Here is a 20,000-nt window from a genome sequence, read left to right on the forward strand (position 1 = left end):
CAGAATGGTAATTTGGTTGGAGGACATAGGCCTCCAAAATATATTACTAGGCAGCAAGAGTGTGTGTGAAAAGAGTACACGTGGGGGTCAACTGTGTGGGTAACTTAGCGCCAATACCGTGACCCGACCGTCACAATATATTTAATGGCATCTCTATTTTGTCAAAAGGAAGCTTGGAAAAGCTTTTTTATTTATATATACTTAAAGGTATCCATGTATGCTTTATAAGCCTGTTCTCTGTTTGTGGATATTAAGTTCTGTTGGGCTCATTGGGTTTGCAACAATATTTGATTAACTGGTTTGGCACTCAAGAATGAGAGTTTGAAGTCAAAATGTTACATTTCAGAAGAGTCGCCTATAAGTGTGTAAGCTGAATGTATAAATGAACACCTAAGACTCACTGCCCGTGCCCCGTGCAAGTGTTGCTGTGCTGTCACGGTGATGTTGCCATGCAACTAATTGTCTCATTGCACGGAGCAGCAATTTCTGAAGTCGCACACATGGTGCTGTAGCGCTCTGATGAGTTTTGTCTTAAGGGGACAGGCTTTATTGGCATTCCACTTTACAGGGAAAATAGTCTGAAAGCAGCTTATGATGATCAACAAAGAAATGCACACATCCCTAGGTATGTGAATCATGCATGCAGTGAAAATAAACCTTGCAATTAGTGATAGACAGATATGTTTTTTTTTCAAGGCCGATACTGATACTGATTATTAGTAGTCAAGGAGACCGATAACCGATATTTCAAGCCGATATTCATTTGCAGTAAAAGACGAAATATTAGCGTTAAAAAAAAACTTCTTTTTTTTTTTCATTTGAAACCTATAAAGAATTTACAGCTTTGTTTGAAAATTCTAACAAAAATTGCAGGGAGCTTCCAGGGTCATTAACATGTGTTAAATTAAAAACTAAATAGTAAATAGTTTCCTCAAGTTTTCTACTGTAAATAATTTTTTTCAAAATGGACATAATTTCGTATATATATTTTTTGGTTTAATTTAAAAAAATAAAAAGTGTAGGTAGTTCCAAGTGTCTTTTTTCATAAAGTGGAAATTTAAATAAATCCAAAAAATAAAGTTCACTATATCTCACTGAGTAACAAATGCATGCAAATGTAGCTAATTTGTTTTTTGTTTTTTACCAGGGTTCGCAAAAGGTTTCAAAAGATCTTCGAAGACAGTAAAAAATTGAATATGTTTGAAATGTCTTTGCGACAATTAAAAACTGTCTGTGAACATCTTACAAATCCTGATGAAAACCCCAAATTTCGCTATGTTCGCAAGCATTCACTGCTCAGTGAGAGACCAACTTTATCGGCCATCGGGTTAATAAAAAGGCCGATGCCGATATTTGTCAAAATGCCAAATATCGGCACTGATAATTTGCCCAGCCGATAATCAGTCTCAAACTCTTTCCTAATTCTTCTATTTTAACATCACAGTGACCTCAGCAAGACTCACCATTGGTGGCACCATCATCTGAATATACAGGCTAATAAAACGGTTGTGGTTTAACTCAGAGTACTGTATAGCAGAATGGTTAAATTCCTTGCTATAACAAACACTGAGTGGCAACCATGTGCCCTCCATGTTATTTGAAGGACACATAATAGAGCCGGCTTTATTTGGAGCAAGCTACTCCAAAAGAAAGGGGTAGCTAGGTTGGCACACAACAATGTAAAAGTGTGCAGGTCTATGTGTGTTTGTCTGAGACATGGCTAAGCCCGGAAGAATTCTTTCTCTAGCCCATTGTTGTGGCACACTTTTAATGCTGGAGTGTACGTGCGTATGTGAGAAGGAGGATCCTGCGCTCTCTTTGTATAAGTTTGTGTGTGTGTGGGGAGGGGTGGCAGCTTGGGTGCGGGGAGGGCATTGCAAACTGAGCAATCCCTCTCTTTCACTCTGCTTCTTTTTGTCCCATTCACTCCCACTCAAGCAACTGGCGGAGTACACGGGGATATATGCAAGAGCTGTCTACACAGTCGACCTTCTCATAATTTTTTTCTCCCCATTTTTTAAATACAGTGGACTATTAGCGGATAGCGACCAACGGACGAGGATTTTAAACATGTTAGGAAACTTAAATTAATTTAATTTAAATTAAGAGGGGGTTTGTTTTCTCCGTTGTTCCCCCGCCTCTGTGGAAGTCGCTGCTGCAGTAAGATGGGTGCCAAAGGCAATATGCTCTCTTATGCACAACTCCAACTATTTATTTTAATGGCGGTTTTGAACTCGATCAGCTGCAATACTTTAAAATATCAAGTTTATGAAGAACAACGAGTGGGGACTGTAATCGCTCGCTTAAAGGAAGATGTTGCTGAAGTTTTATCCAAACTACCGAGCTCCGTGTCATTTCGGTTCCGTGCAATGCAGCGGGGGAGCACGCCGTTCCTCTCTGTGCGCGAGGAGGACGGGGAGATCAGCATTGGCTCCAAAATCGACCGTGAGAAGCTTTGTGAGAAAATTTTTAACTGTTCCATTGAATTTGAAGTGGTCACGCTTCCGACGGAGTATCTGCAGTTATTCCATGTGGCGGTGGAAGTGTTGGACATCAACGACAATTCCCCGCACTTCACCCGCTCAATCGTCCCCATTGAGATTTCCGAGAGCGCGTCTGTGGGAACGCGAATCCCACTGGACGGCGCCATGGATGCAGATGTTGGAGAGAACTCACTGCACACATACTCTCTCAGTCCCAACAACTTTTTTAAGATAGACATCAGGACCAGGACAGATGGGGCTAAGTACGCAGAGTTGGTAGTGATGCGAGAGTTGGACAGGGAGGTACAGTCTAGCTACCAGTTGCAGCTCACTGCTTCGGATAATGGTGTACCCCCCAAATCTGGCTCCACATTGCTGAAAATCAGCATTTCTGATTCAAATGACAACAGCCCAGCATTTGAAGAGCAGGCATATGTTATTAATTTGCTGGAAAATGCTCCTCTAGGGACACTTCTGATTGATTTAAATGCTACAGATCCAGACGAGGGTACCAATGGACACATTTTGTACTCTTTCAGCAGCCATGTCTCACCAAAAATCTTGGACATGTTCAGGGTAAATCCAGCAAACGGACACATTACACTGATTAAGAAGGTAGATTATGAATCCACTTCATCCTACGAGCTTGATGTTCAGGCTCAGGATTTGGGCCCAAACTCCATTCCAGGACTTTGCAAAATTGTTGTGAAAGTCGTGGATGTAAATGACAACAAACCAGAGGTAAACATTAACCTGATGACACCCGGCAAAGAGGAGGTGGCATACATCTCAGAGGGTGCACCTGTAGATACCTTCATTGCATTGGTGCGCATTGACGACACTGACACGGGGCTTAATGGTGAAGTGGTCTGCAGGCTTCACGGGCATGGCCACTTCAGACTCCAGAAAACATATGAAAAGAACTATATGATCCTCACCAATAATTCACTAGACAGAGAGAAGAGGTCTGAGTATAGCCTGACAGTCATAGTGGAGGACCGGGGCTCCCCAAGCCTCTCGACGATCAAACACTTTACTGTTCAGGTGCTGGATGAAAATGACAATCCTCCTCGTTTCGAGAAGAACCACTATGATGTGTTTAAATCTGAGAACAACTCTCCAGGAGCATATCTGATGACAGTGGTGGCCTCCGATCCAGATCTGGGCACCAATGGCCAGGTTACATATGCCATCATTGATTCTCTGGTGCAGGGGAGCTCCATCTCTACGTATGTAACCATTGATCCCTCAAATGGGGCCATTTATGCCTTGAGGACTTTTGATCACGAAGAGGTCAGTCATGTTACTTTTACCATTCAGGCACGTGATGGGGGAAATCCTTCCCTGTTAGCCAATACCACCGTCGTGCTTACAGTTTTGGATGAAAATGACAATCCACCTATCATCTACTCCCCCTCCCTCCAGAATCACACTGCTGAACTTCCAGTGTGGAAATATGCATCTCCTGGTCAGTTGATCACAGCGCTTAAAATCACAGACCGTGATGCTGGTGCTAATGGAGAGGTGAGTTGCTCCATTGTTAGTGGAAATGAAGATGGTTTGTTTTTGATGGATGCTCGCCAATGTGAGCTCAGGATCAACGCGAGCTTAGAACAAGCGCCGAGGGATGTGATGGAGATCAGGTTAGAAGTACAGGATAGAGGTACCAATCGACTCACCACAGGGGCCCTCCTCAAGCTTACTCTGCTGGAGAATTTGGACATCCTCCCCCCTCTCTATCCCACCGGCTCCAGCCACACCTCTCATGATTTGTCTCTCATCATCATCATATCTCTCGGGGCAGTTTGTGCTCTTCTGCTTATTGTCATGGTGATGTTTGCCACAACTCGTTGCACCCGCGAAAAGAAAGACCCAAAGCACAACTACAATTGTCGCGTGGCTGAAAACAGCTATCAGAAACATCCAAAGAAGCCAACAAGGCACATACACAAGGCAGATATTACCCTGGTCCCAACTGTCAATGGAATTATTCCTGTCCAGTCTCACCCACGTTCCCCGTCAACCTCCCCTACACCTGAGAGGGGCACCTTGGGGAGCAGGCAGAGCCATCACAGCCGCCAGTCACTTAATAGTCTTGTCACCATTTCCTCTAATCATGTGCCAGAGAATTTCGCCCTGGAGTTGGCCCACACCACACCTCCTGTTGAGGTAAGACATGAAAATGTTTTTGGGATGTAGATTTTATTACGTTTTTGATGTTGTTTGATTTTGATGTCGCTACCATTTGTCATTCAAAATAGACATTGTGAAATATTCGGTCCGCAAATCAAATTTTATATCTCATTTTACATCTTCAGTGCATGTTAAGAATGTATTGACCCCCACATTCTATTACCTTACCTCCATTCAGTAAGTCATGCCCGCTAACCCTTTATCCCACACCTTCATGTAACATTGTCTTGCTTGTTTGACTCCATTCATTTGTCCCTCCTCATTTTTTCCTTTTGTGTTTGTTTTTTCTGTTTTGTCCTTGTTTGTTCTCTGGGGGATTGTAGCAAGTCTCACAGCTTCTGTCAATGCTTCATCAGGGCCAGTACCAGCCACGGCCAAGTTTCAGAGGCAACAAATACACCAGGAGCTACAGGTATTACCTACTTACAATGGAAGTTTGGCGGTACTTTTCGAAATGGAAGTAACATTGTTTGTTTATTTTTGCTTTGATTGTATTTACACCCCAAAACGTGTAAATACGTTTTTAATACTTTGTGTTCTGTACTCCCCCAAAATGTATTTATACCGTACGTTGTTGGGGTTTTTTCTATGCTAGAGCATACAGAAGGCTTTGATACAGCTTCTGACCTGAAGAGGTCGCTTAAAGCAATGGTAGTTATTCCAAAAATTGACTAGCAGGTGGTAGCAGAGTATAAGATATAAGCCAGTGCCATGTTGCTACAAGCTCTTTTTGCCAGTGTTTTCAACAGGTTTGTGAATAATGATGAAACTTAGCTATATTCTAATGCTAAGTGCTGCAAAACGGAAACAGATACAAATATACATTTTTTTCCTGATGAAAGAAGAGACTAATCTTTCTTTTGGTTAGGTTGCATGTTTTTATAGCAATAGAACAGAATATTCTGTAAACTGCGAAAGCTCGTTGCTATAAATAGCTGCTGCGACGTAAGTAGAAGCGATTTCGTCTCGACCTGAGAACCTGCTTGTAGGTGACGTAAGCATCCTAGCAAAGCTTTTTGAGGCTGTCTCTGCCGTTCAATTTTCTGAATAATTTAAAAATCCTTGCTAAATTGCTTATTTCAAGCCTTGTGTAGTTCGAAAGGAGTACCCAGCATGCTTTGAGCTGCCCTTTTTTGCTATTAATAATTACGGGTTTGCTGTTGTTGTTAGTAAATATTTTCAAAGTAGTAGTATTTGTTATTTGCATTCACCGCCTTGTTTATTAATTTTAATTGACTGGTCTATTTACTTTTGCACCATAAGCTTGTAATGTTTGACACTATGCATCATGATTCGTCTAAGACTACATCTTATTCTTAGGGCGGCCATCTAGTGACCGATGTTTCAAACAAGCATGCAAAATGAAAGCTTTATCTTGTCCATCAAACAAGCTTTCTCTGTCGCTTATATTGTTTGCTGTTTGCTGTAAGGGACAAACAACGAAAGATACGAGAGGAAAAAAATGAAATGACACGATTAATAATTTTCTATTGTCTTCACGATATATATCGCCATATCGCCCAGCACTACTGTCGCGAGTACCGATACCTTAAAATAAGGCTGCTATCGGCACCGATGCCGATACCTAATATCGGTAGGCCTACTCACCTATTTCTAATTGTTAAAGGAATCTAACAATTTTTGCAGGATACCCCAAAATCCTGGTGACCATTCTAGAGTCCAGTCTGCCCTTCTCCCAAATCCAGCTAGGAATGTTTACCAGCGACCCTGGACTGAATAAACCATAAAGAATGTAATATGAACAGTTCACAATCAATTCTTATTTATTAACATGACAAAAATACAAGAACATTGAATAAACTACATCATACTCACCAGAGATGCTGATTTAAGTCAGCCAGCGATGGTGTTGGCTCCGGCATGGACTCCAACTTTTTTTGCTTTCACCCTGTCAACGACCATGTGCCTCTCGCGTATCGAATTTAAAGGGAGAGGAGCCGCTTCAATTGGTAGTGAAGCTAATCAGCTGTGTTCACGCCCACACAGGAGCAAACCGCCCGTTTCTAACGCCGTGCGTCTGCGAAAATACCAAAACAAAGAAAACATGGCCCATGGGCTCAGGTAGGCCGTGATCTGCGCCAGACTTGCACTAGGCATGAATATTGAGCTACAGGGTGCTTCTCTTGACTGCACACCCACCCACTAAAATGGAGAATTGACAATTGCAACATAACTATCACAATCCATTAAATGTGGATGACCAATGGGTCCTCTGATCTTATCTAACATTTGGTTAGGTTTTAAACACTTTGCAGCATAACTTACATTACCTTTATATCAACAAAATTTCTCAAGGTGTTCCTCTCATCATTCGTTTGCATAGACTAATTCATAGTGTCAATGATTAGCTATTGTTCGGTGATAGTTGCAACAAATGTTTTCTTCTCCCCCTCAGATATGCCCTGAATGAGATGGATAAATTCAGTCTTAAAGACAGTGGCCGTGGCGACAGTGATGCAGGTGACAGTGACTACGAACCTGGCAGGGACTCACCTATGGATAGACTCCTTGGTGAAGGACTTGCTGAGTTTTGTGCACCTGATGTCCATCACAAAACCCATGCAGGTACACCCTCTGGCTCCACTATTGTTGGGCAATTTATGGAAAAGATAATAATCACACTTATTTGTGTGTAGACATTTTTTATTTGAAGGAATGTCACTTCTGGAAATTAATGCAAATTTTCCATAAGCATGTCAATGGTATTTTACATTGACATTATCATTAGCACTGGCGATGCCCCTAGATGGATGCATGCCTTGTATTTAACTCATTCAAACCCAAAAACGTATACATACGTTTTTTAATACTTCGTACTTCACTCCTGAAATGTATAGATGTTTTTTTTTGTTTTGTTTTTATGCTAGAGCATACAGAATACTTTGATGCAGCTTCTGACCTGAAGAGGTCACTTAAAGTATTGGTAGTTATTCCAAAAATTGACTAGCAGGTGGCAGCAGAGTATAAAAGATCAGCCAGGGCCATGTTGCAACAAGCTCTTTTTGCCAGTGTTTTCAACAGGTTTGTGAATAATGATGAAACTTAGCTATATTCTAATGCTAAGTGCTGCAAAACGGAAACAGACACAAATATACTTTTTTTTCCTGATGAAAGAAGCGACTAATCTTTCTTTTGGTAGGTTCCATGTTTTTATAGCAATAGAACAGAAACAGATAGAAATATACTTTTTTTTATTATTATAGAATATCTTTTGTTTTTGGTAGGTTCCATGTTTTTATAACAACAGAACACAATATTCTGTGGGCCTTATAAAAGCAGTCCACATTTAGTAAAACAGCGGGGAGCGAAGGTGGTTGCTTCAGTGAAAATGACTGGAAGTGAATGAGTTAAACAAGGTGTGTAATTATTTTTGTTGTGAGTTTAATTTTATATTAAACTCCAATTTGGGTGTCATTAAACAGTTTAAAGCATGCTTAGGGAAGGCTGAATCATATACATGTGACACGCTTGCTGAACAAGCAACATGGTGCATTTAGAGTGTTTTTACAACGTTGGTAACACATCACACCGTTTGGCACATTAATCGTTGTTCTTCAATTATGATGTTATTATGATCATGAGAAGCCAAATTGAAAACACAAATTTTGATTCATTGCCCAGTCCTACTTCAAGTGCCATTTTTTGTCCCGTCACCTTTCAGTCCTTTCAAGATGCAACTGGGGTTACAACCGCATCCGTCGGAACACCGAGCGATGTGCCCGTCTTTACGCGGAGCACACGGGCGCATGTCTACCAAAATACGACTCATATACTTAAGTAAAAGTAATCAAAACTACTCTGGCATGTACACTTAATCCCAAAAGTTACTTGAGTAAACGTAATGAAGTGTTACTACCAACCTCTGGATCCTTTATTTCTGTAATGTAATGCAGGAAATGATCAACTTTGCCAAGGAATAGCCTTTGTGCATTCAATAATGTTTTATTACTGACTTTCAGTGTACACTGAAAAAAACAACCTATAGAATTTACCCACTAAATGTAGTGTAACAATTTGCATCCACTTTAACTGGGTACATTTTCATTATACATTTTGGTTAATTATTATAATAATTTGATAATTATTAAATACTTACATACGTTGGGTAGAATTGACCTAACATATCTGATTCAAATTACCCAACCAAATACTAATAATAATTGGGTAAAATATACTGACAATTTCTTAATGCAACTACTACTCAAAATTAATTACTTTTAGTTGCTAATTTTTACTCATTCAGCAGAGGTAATAGCTGTATAAAAAACACACACTTTTAAACGCGTATTTCATTGTTGGTTTTTTTTATCTAACAAATGTACAAATGCAAAATCAAAGATAACATTACACTAAGCGTATCTCTGGTGTTAGGCTGCAACCTCTGATGTCCAAATTTTGTCAGTCTTTTTTTCTAAACAAATATAGTTGTCAAATTTCTTTGACAATGGAATGTTCATGGCTCAAGGATTTCTTTTTTTCTCTCTGTTTATTGCAAAACAATTTTGGAGATATGAGGTTGCTATCTAACACCACCAGTGATGTGTAACATTGTAAATGCAGATTACAGGGTTTTCCCCTTATTTCTTAACACAGACTGATGCTATCATAACTTCAATGTGCTTTGGTTCAATTAACAAAGTATTTCATTGTGTAGATACCAAAACAACTCGCAAGATAATGTACACAAAGTGTATCACTGGTGTTTGGCTGCAATCTCTGATGTCCAAATTTCGTCAGTCTTTTTTTTTTTTTTTCCCCAAATCTATTTGTCAAATTAATGAAATTTTTTGGGGAGATGTGAGGTTTCTATATAACACCAGTGAAATGGAAATTTTTTAAATGCAGATGACAGGGTTTTCCTCTTATTTATAACACAGACAGATGCTATCATAACTTCAAATGTGCTTTGGTTTCTTTCACAAAGTATTTCATCGTGTAGTTATATACCAAATACAAAATCAAAAGATAACTCGCAAGATAATGTACACAAAGACATGGGAATTTACAAACTTTGCATTGCTAGTTCATTTTCAGTCCTTAATTAAGGTAACTTGAACCTTAAAATCCATGTATCTTCTTTTACCCTGAGAATTTGCACACGTTGAAAGCCAATGGACAGTATTTACGGGAGATCAGGCAGTCACAGAACAGGTAGCATTGGATCATGTGAAAATTGAGGTATAATTTAATCTTGGCCAAAAAGGCAGACGACAATATGACCTGGGAAGAGGGGAAACAATAGTGAGCGTCAACATGCATAGTAAATTGGCCAGCAAAAACATTAAATATCATACAATTACAATGATAAAGCATTTACAAGACAAAACATTGCAATATTAACCTTTTTCAATTAAGTTGGAATTTACACAGGAAAATTTACATATCTGATTTTTGTGCATTAAGGGTCCATATCATGCTAAATCATTTTCAATTATTATTATTATTTTTTTTGCATTTAGCCATGCTAAAATGCTAATTCCTCACCAAAGACACATCCAAAGTGCTATTTTCTTCCTTTTAGTCATCTCTGAGCATTCCAGCAGTTAATTCCTACTGTCTTAGCATCAGCCCCGATTTTATATATTTATTTTATACTGTATTTCCCTTTTTGTGTGTGCCTTTAGTGGGAGCACATCATCATTCCCGAAAGTTAGCAGCTGGGACCGCAACTAGGAGCAAAACCTAACCCAACCCTAACCTCACAGCTACACAGCAACAATACTTGAGCTAATAACTAAAGAAAAATATGTTAATGCGATATGTGAAAAGAACAGTGCTTTGGCATTAACACGAGGGTTTGAACAAAAGTTAGCTAGCTAGCTTGCTACTTTCCCGGTGTTTCGTGATAAACAGCAGGTGTACAAACCCTCGCGAGTCACCAATTCAATCTTTAGCATGCATGGCACTTAACACAAACTCTCACCAACTGCGACTCATGTAGAATATATCGTCATTTAATAACTTAGTGTTTATATACGTGAATGAAAGACAGGTAAACCCACTAGTCTTACCTTATCTTAAGTCCAGTCTGGCTGAGTCGGCGTCGCGGCGAGTAGAAGGGATGGCGCATGTACATATACCGCAGTACAGAGGAATGGCTGTTGGGTATATTTTACTACATTTTTCTGTGTATAATTTGTTCAGTTTTTGTTGGTAACCCTTTTCACTGTTATATATTAGATATTGTGAGTTAAATTTACCCTGTAATTGGTAATTCCTTTGCTGTCTAAAATAATCAGGTACATTTTACATGATTTTTGTGGATTATATTTACCTCTCTCCCCCAAAATTTTTACAGTGTAGGCCTCGTGAAAATCCAGCATAAAGCCTCGTTTCCATGAAGCAGCAGAGTTTAGTTTAGTCTAGTGTTAATTTCGTCAACGAAAACTAAACAAAAACAATTTCATCAACACACATTTTTCACCGGACAAAAACTAGACTAGACTAGACTAAAACCGTCGTTAATAAACAATAACTGGGACTAAATCAGTATGCATTTTCATCGACTAATTAACACATGGCGAATATGTAATTCATTTAATAAAAATAAAAAACTGGACTAAAATCGAAGAACATTTTAGTTCGTGAACAAAAATTAGATGAATATTATATGATTTTGTAAAATCTTGTCTCTGCTAAATTACTAATTAATCCACGGCTGTAACATTCCAACAATAATGTTAATCCAACTGCTAACTAATGCTGGCTAATTTACTAGCTCGTACCATGGAGCCATAGTAGCCACTTGTTGATATACTGTAATTGTGTGTGAAGTTGTTTCATCAAAAAGATGAGAGAAATTTTTATGTGAAATAGTTTTAGATCCGAGATGACGAGACTAAAACGTTGACAGTTTTTGTTGACTAAAACTAGACGAATTAAAAATATGTTTTCTTGGACTAAAACAAAAACTATGTTACTAGATTTATAGCCATATAAAAATGGCCTAAAAACGGGATGAGGTTGACTAACTGTGATTAAAAACTAACAACCGTGATGGAAATTTTACTAAATTGAGACATTTAAAAATGGTGGATAAAATTAACATTAGTTCAGTCCACACTTCATGTACCTCTAATGTCAGACATAGCCAATTAATTTGATGTTCTGGCAGCCTTTGATTAGAGTACATACCTAATTGATACGAAGCAGTTAGACACATTGTTGTCTGTTGTTTGGTTGCAAGGTAATCGCAGCTGTGCTCACACAAAGCATACAATTAAGAATAATTATAGTCTACTACTCCTGAAATTGGACACATTCAGTTACACACTGTAACATTCCCCTGTCACCAGCCAGTATTAGTCAACACTCACAGGTTGCAAACAGCTTTTTTAAATATCAAAGCATTCCCTCTTCCCATAGGTACATTTATTTCCAGCCGGCTTCACACAATGCCATCAATTGACACCATATTTGAGCTACATCCCAATTCAGACAATTTAAAAAAAATAGTTTCATTGCAAGGCTTCTCATCTTAACCACCTTCAAGCCTTCACTTTGCGCCATCCAAACTACATGGTCTTTTGATGAAACGTAGGCGTCCCCTCTAGTGCTGCAGCTATCGAATATTTTGGTATTCAAATATCCGATGGAAAATTCTATTGAATAATCTGGTATTTGGATAAAAATATTTTCGCATGGTGAAAGAACAATTATGAAAACAGAAGACATTAAAAATATATTTCCATTAATGATCAACCAACTTTCATTTCTAGATAATCAACTTCTTTTTTTTTTTTTACTTAAATTTAAATTGTGCTTAACAGCACATTATTTTCTTCTCTAGAAAGTTAGGAAGATTTTAGAAAAATCTCTCCCCATGGATTTTGGAATGACCTTCCGTTTTAGTATTAGGCAACCTCCCTCTCTACGCACTCTTAAAACACATCTTTGTTACTTGGCGTTTGACTCGGCATGAGACTCATCATTGTTTCAATGTTTTATGGTGCCTGCTGTATTTTGTTATCCATTTGTTTATTTTATTTACTTACCTACTTGTGTTATTTTATTGACTTATTCATTTACCCACTTAAGATAATTATTAATTCATTTGGTGTTATTTTTGTTTTACCTTTTTTTAATTCTATGACTGATTTTTACTACATGGACAGCACTATGTATGAAATGAAATTCAGAGTTGAGTAGTTTTTGGTCTGTAAAACAAAGTGACGTCAGAACCACAGTTGTGATTTTGCCGACCGTCAACTGCACAAATGAGTGATCTCGGTTTATTAAACTGATCTCTAGGAACGGCAACTGTGTCCGACTGTCAGCATCAAAGTGTGCAATCATCACGTTGATTGGACTGCCTTTGAAAAGTAGTCCGATGGTTTTAGCTGCAGCTGCTAGTACCGTTAGCACGCTAACACTGTAGACGCCCTAAACACTAGCAACAGTTACAGTGCAATACAATGTCAGCGTAATTAAGTCTTTTTTTAGTGCCCTTAATTGGCAATCGAACGTGATTTCTGGACAAAGTTGTTTTGTTGACTTTTGTTGACCAAGTCATCCGTTGCGCCGCAAAACGCTCCCGGGAAAAAATAAAAGCAATTCTTGGCATATTCTATAGTCTTCTAGTTTTTTACAGTGTCGATATGATGTATCATATTCATAAATTAAGTGGGAATTTATAGCAATTAAGGGAAATTTTAAAATCAAAAATTATTTATCAACGTAATGAAATTAAGGCTGCCCCAGTTTTGATGAGCTGGTTTTTATTATCTTTTTTTGTGCTTAAATCATTTAGATTAAATATTTCATTTGAGCCTTTTATCAGCTGGGTACACTGTATGCAGCGGCTTTCCTTCCCATCGCAACCATATGCGCTTTTCTGCTCTAAGATGTATAATACATGTCCTTCATGTTAATGTGGGCATAATGAAGTCCCTCAATGGCAGAAGTGAGAAGAGCATACTCCTTTAATGAAGGCTTTAACATTGCATATTTATCTAATTTATTCTTCTGAATTTTTTTTGTTAAATGTATTATTGAAAAGCGCAACATGAAAGGGAAATGCTTTTAAGGAAGGTATTTTGGAATTTCTAATAGGCATTGACAGCTTTGTTGAATTTTCTCTTAGGCTGCGTTCACACTGCAGCTCAATATAGATTTTTTCATGCAGTGTGAACAATACAATTCGGATTTTTTCACACCCGACCTGGGCCTCTTTTGTATGTGGATATAAATCGGATATGTATGCAATGCGCATTGCCTGCACTGTGAACGCTCATCTGCACGCATCCGATTCATATGTCATCAAAAGCCTGATATGCGCTGTGCTCGGGCGGCAGAGAGTGCTTGGAAGGGAGACTACTGACACGTCTGTGAATATACAAAGAAACAGTTTTTGTTTTGAGAAACAGTGTTAACTTTTTATTTGTCTTTAATTTAATCACACTTGAAACATGAAACCTAATGTTGACATTTGTGGCGACAGTAGATATTCAGCCCTGCAGACGGTTCATCACACGTCAATGACGCAACGTCATCTTCAATGAAATAAAGATATCGAGGAGTCTCCCCTCACTTCCACAAAATATTTGTAGTTCTACTTCTTCCAACCTCGCTACTCTGGCGTTATGAGATGAGATGAGAAAAATGAGTTTGCGGGTTTCTGCTCTGATTGTAAACACTGACGCTCGATAGGGCTGTGCAGATCCAAATATCGATAGAATCGATATCAGAGCGCTATTATCGATATTTTACATTTATTTTAGTTTCTTATGGGTCCCTCGCTCAATCCCTTTGTAGCGCATGTGCCAGCCTGCCAATGACAGCGGTGGGCGGCACTGGCAGTAACAAATAATTATTTTTACAGTGAATGACATAATATGACAATGAGTCATATGCTGAGCTAGGTATTAGTATAGCATAACATGCAAATATATTTTATGTAATGTGACTAGACTAGAGGTGGCTGACATTTATTTCAGTGCAGAAGCGTAACAGGGACTGAGAATATGAAGATTATTACTACATTGCAAATTGAAATAACAGCCCAGGTATTTTTCCCTTGAGGATATTATTTATGGAATGTAAGAACTTGACAAGAAAGGCTAATTAACTCATTCACTGCCATTTACGGCTATAAATGTCAACAATTTATTTGAACTATTTTTATTAGTTTAACATTTGTTTTCCACTTTTGTTAACAAGAGTATGAAAACCTATAATTTTTGTATTGTACATTTAGAACAGATATGAACAAAACAAAAAGATTCAAATGTATGTTAACGAGTAAGTTCCTCTCGGTGTGTGTGTATGTGTGCGAGCTGGGCTGACAGTGACACGGCGCCTTCATTCAGACAGGTCAGGGAAGGCGCAAACACACGCCACCTTCGCTAAGGCAAACTTCAAAATAAAGCTGACCAAATAATACATAGACACCAATGCAACAGCCTTGGCGGATTTTACTTTGAAGTCTGCCTGCATTGTGGTTTGAACGGCAGCTTGACTACTTGACATTTTGGCTTGCGTTATTGACGTTTTTATTGAAATTACATATTTTCTACCACCATTATCATAATGCCACTCCAAAAGTATATTAAATAGCTAATTTAGGACACGAAGACACCACAAGTTAATTACGGCGTCATTGCACGATACGGTACAAGTCTCCGGCGTTCGTGGGTAGTAGCTCACTGTTAGCGTTAACATCGGGTGCCTGGCTACCAACAGTAGTTTGACAGCTGTTGGTTGGCTCCCTGTTTAAACGAAGGGAATGTGCCTTAAATTGCACTTAGATGTATTTTTCATTATAAAAATAAACATTCAAAATGTCCAATATGGCCATTTGGATTTTAGGAACACAACTTCAAGTGCATTATAAGTGCAGCAAAGTAAGGCAGGATACCTTGTTATTTATACATGGATCATGTATAAAATAATTATCTATCTTGGCTTATATTGCACTTAAAAATGTGTTGCTAAATCCTAATGGCCATATTAGACATTTTGAGTTTATATATATATATTTATTTATTTTAATGGGCAAAAGCATTTTATAAAAATAAATTAAGACAATGTTCTATTTTTCCTTTTTAGTTTAATTTTTTTTAACAATCTGATCCGTGATCCGTTGCACCACTAGCTGTTTGGGTACAAAAACTATAAGGTGGTCTAGGAATTTTTGAATGTCCGATTTTTTACAAAGGGCATACTTTTGCCCATTTCTCTTACATGTTTGATTCGATTGACTTCAAACTTGGCCTGGACCATGTCAAGACCTGGGCCAATAACATGGGAAAAAATCTTGACTTTTTTAAATGGTATACGATTGGGGCAGGGCATCAAATTTTGTGTTTCATATTTCCTTCGCCATGAAAGAGGAAATCCTTAATAACTCCGCGGTACATGCTCCAAAAAAATCACAAACTTCACATGTATGTTTATAGTCGCGACCTGAAGGTATCTCTATGACAATATTTGGTTATAAATATAGCGCCACCTAGCCCTTGGGGAGAAAAAAACAAATTAACCCCACATACGGTTTTTGTACAAAATTTTCTTGATCAAAAATCTCAAACATCTCCTGATTTCTTACAAGTATATCCCACTTTATTTTTTTTCCAGCTATGAGGCTTTGCACCGAGGAGTGTCGCATACTGGGTCATTCAGATCAGTGCTGGATGCCCCCACTTGCGTCCCCAGCATCATCCTCTTCCGACTACCGAAGCAATCTTTACATTCCAGGGGAGGAAGCCTGCCAACCCACTGACCAGTCCCAGGACAAGACTCCACAACCATGCATCGAAAATGGATCTGGCCGGAACCAAAGTTTCTCCACCTTCGGAAAAGATCCGGGCAGAGAGAGCATTGGAGAAGATGATGTTGAAGGTGATGTGCGGGATGAGACCAGAGATGAAGACCTTTGTGGAACTTCATCATTGCTCTCAGAGATGAGCAGTGTTTTCCAGCGTCTGCTCCCCCAGGGTTTCGATTCGTATGCCCAAGTCAATGACAACCAGAAGGGTACCAGTCTCAGTGGTATCACCGTACCAATGACTGGATCTTTAGATCGAAGGCGGGGTCATCTTCCAGGCAAGGCGAACCCCTCCGTCCACCAACAGGGTGTGGCAGCCTGGGCTGCCAATACTCACTTCCAGAATCCAGGAAGTGGCATCATTCCATCTGGTCACCATCAGGGCGGCAGCTACCACACTCTGAAACCCAGCACCAAGCTCAGCTGTCAAAGCAGCATTCACAATAACTCACAGTCCCTCAAAAACAGCCTGCAGAATAGCAGCCACAACCCCAAATCCCACAGTGGCTCCATGCTCACAGCAAGAGTCAGCCCCACTGTAATGCAAACTGCTCAAGCTCCACTGCCAATACCAGTGCCCCTTCCTGGCCCATCGTCCAAGTGGCTTCCTGCTATGGAGGAAATTCCAGAAAACTATGAAGAGGATGATTTTGACTCTGTACTGAGCCATCTACAGGGAAAACGCAGTGACAGCCGCCATGAGCTGGTGGATGCCAGTGAGTTGGTGGCTGAGATCAATAAACTTCTCCAGGATGTCCGGCAGAGCTAGACTCCTGTTTCTTCTTATTTATATCTATTTACCACCTATCACTATCTTTGACCTTAGACTAAAGATTGGGGGTGAGGGGTGAAAAGACAGAAACATAAATAATGATAGGAGGCATGTAATTGTCGTTAAAGTTACATTTCTAATGTAGTAATTGTTATTTGAATGCTAAATATCCCAAAAATATTCATAATTTTTGGATGGTACACAATGTACATCATTCCACTGTATTTATCTTTGTATTTTAAAAATACATTTGTAACTTATATTTATTTAAAGATAAAATTGTAAATACATTTAACTAAAGTTCTATTTTTATATATTGATTGCATGTTGAGTCCAAAAGATTGAATCAAGACTTTAACCTGTGATCGACATTCGCCTATTTAAATTGTTTTTGTATTGTGATTCTTTTGTATTATTATATTATGTACTGTATACTGTACAATAACATATTAATTGACATTGGTCATTGTGGAGTCTGTGGAATAATAGACATCACACAAATAAAATGCAATATTGTAACTTTACATGCTGTCTTCTTATTTTTTAGTTATTCATATATCTAGAGTTATTTTCATAAAATACGCTAAGTGTTTTGTTAAAACCTTTTATTACTTTGACAGTGCCACTCAAATTCAAAATGAACGCACACACATTGACTTGATACACGAGTCGTGAGTCAGTATGAGATTCAGACGCATCCTATTTTGCTGACTTCACAGCTTGATAAGGGTGACACCTAGAGGAATTTTAGTTATGTAGCAAGCGCCGTTAAACACTGGCGAAATGCCTGAGACTGAGCCCCCTGGAAGGATACATTGCTACACTGCACCTGGCAGATGAATAACCACAGAAAACTATTTTAAATGTATTATGGAATCAAGATAAAAAATAATCATATATCCTGAATTAGAATTGCTTATTGCATTGCTCATAGATAGATGAATAATAAGTATATACATGTGATGGGATGTCAACAATTACTTACAAGTCAAAATATTGTTACATCAATGAATCTACTGGATGTTTATACATTTTGATTGATATTGATAAATATTGATTTGATAACAACGAGAGAAAAGGAAAATTGAACCAAATGATTTTATTACAACAAAATACCAAAACACTGGCATACTGAAAACAAGCATGCTGGTTACTTTGTAGGTTCTCACTGAAGGCATCAAAACTATGTATGAACTGATGTGGCGTTATAACCTTGACAAAAAAAAAGAAGTGATATAACTGAAAACGTGTTTTATATTATAGATTCTTAAAATAGCCATCCTTTGCTCTAGTTACCTTTTTGTATACTCTTGTCATTCTTACCTATGGGAACGCCTTAAAGATTGTTGGAAAACCCTTTCAGGTGACTATACCCTTTGAAGGTATTGAGAGAATGCCAAGAATGTGCAAAAAAGTTATCAGAGAAAAGGGTGGCTATTTATTTATGTATTTATTTTGGTGTTTTCACCTTTTTTTGTTAAGTACATAATTCCAAATGTGTTTGTCAGTTGTCATAGTTGTCTTAGTTTTGATGCCTTCAGTGAGAATCTACAATGTACAGTCATGAAAATAAGGCAAATGTATATATAGTGCTGCTCAAAAGTTTGTGAACCTCAGGGACTTCCGGCGGACGTGTTCGATGTAGGATGTGTAAAACGAGAGCTTCTAGGGAATGTGATTATAAATATGTTTGATCACAGTGCGCTGTTGAGAAGTGTTGTGACTTGTTACTATACGTCGGCCGAATTGAAAATTCCAAGTATGTTGAGTCTTAAAACGAAGACTGACTCCGCCAAGTCTGGTCGCGGTAGGCCACAGTCTGAGTCCCCTGTAGAGTTGCCACCCATCCCGTTTTCCCCAGAATTGTTCTCTTTTTTGTACCAGCTCTCCTGGGAAAATACAAATCTCTCCCAGGACACAATTGGTCCCGTTTTTTTTAGGAAGAATGCCAAAATCTAATTTGATTTCCTTAATTCTGTCGTCTAAAAATGCCCCTGTGCTACTGTGGAACACTTTGTTACTGAGCGTACCGCCGGTGGAACATTTCCGTAAATGCACTTTGGATTACCGTAACTCTGGCACAATCTGTGCTATCTGAAAAATTCCAATGGTGTCTGAAAACTAAGCCCTGGCGCTTTACGGAAAAAGTAAGTCATTACGGTAATTTCAGTCCTCCTCTCACGGAGGCCAGGGAAGTCAGTGAGTCACGATGAAAGAGTGCAGAGGGAAACAGCGAGATTTTCAGACATTTCTACATCAATTTGAACAAAAATGTTAACAAGAAGGTATGTATATCAACACTTGTATCACATGGTGGCTTTTAATAGAACTCACCAAGTCTGTGACTTTGTAGTACGTATGTAATTGTGGGTGACGTTTTTCTAGAATAGTTACACGTTGCCACGTCGTGTTTGTATCATATTGTTTTTTAGAGTGTATGCCTTGTTTGTAGTTTACAGTGTGTGTGACTAGCTGAATAATGACTATTCCACTAAGTTCAGACATTTTAATAAAAAGGGGCACGTCCAAAATTATTCATACCTTTCTCCTCAAAATCAATAGAAAAGCCTTTATTGGCTATTACAGCTAATAAAACGCATCCTATAGTTGCTGATCAGCTTTTTGCATGACTCATCTTTAGTGATGAGCTCTATTTGTCTTCACCCTGATCTTTAGTTTCCTCCACAGATTTTTAACTGACTTCAAGTCTGGACTGTCTGGGCCACTGCAAAACGTTAATATTTTTCGTCTGCGAACCATTTCTTAA

General features: G+C 38.6%; 1 protein-coding gene across 3 annotated transcripts; it reads left to right on the forward strand.

Annotated features, from left to right (window-relative positions):
* The first annotated feature begins 1,915 nt into the window (after window positions 1-1,915).
* Window positions 1,916-17,757, forward strand: pcdh18b (protocadherin 18b). 3 transcript variants are annotated; one of them, XM_086084049.1, is made up of 5 exons: window positions 1,916-4,652; window positions 5,000-5,088; window positions 6,684-6,758; window positions 7,093-7,262; window positions 16,272-17,757. In XM_086084049.1, exons 1-5 carry the CDS (start codon window positions 2,166-2,168, stop codon window positions 17,228-17,230), a joined length of 3,780 nt encoding a protein of 1,259 aa, XP_085940175.1. In that variant the 5' UTR covers window positions 1,916-2,165; the 3' UTR covers window positions 17,231-17,757. The 3 variants fall into 3 exon arrangements, with proteins under 3 accessions (XP_085940175.1, XP_085940176.1, XP_085940177.1); XM_086084050.1 differs by lacking the exon at window positions 6,684-6,758; XM_086084051.1 differs by lacking the exon at window positions 6,684-6,758 and having other exon boundaries at window positions 5,033-5,088.
* Window positions 17,758-20,000: the final 2,243 nt, after the last annotated feature.

This window comes from Leptonotus elevatus, chromosome 9 (assembly GCF_054856555.1).
Source record: "Leptonotus elevatus isolate MCC_2025b chromosome 9, RoL_Lele_1.0, whole genome shotgun sequence".
Taxonomy (NCBI): Eukaryota; Metazoa; Chordata; class Actinopteri; order Syngnathiformes; family Syngnathidae; genus Leptonotus; species Leptonotus elevatus.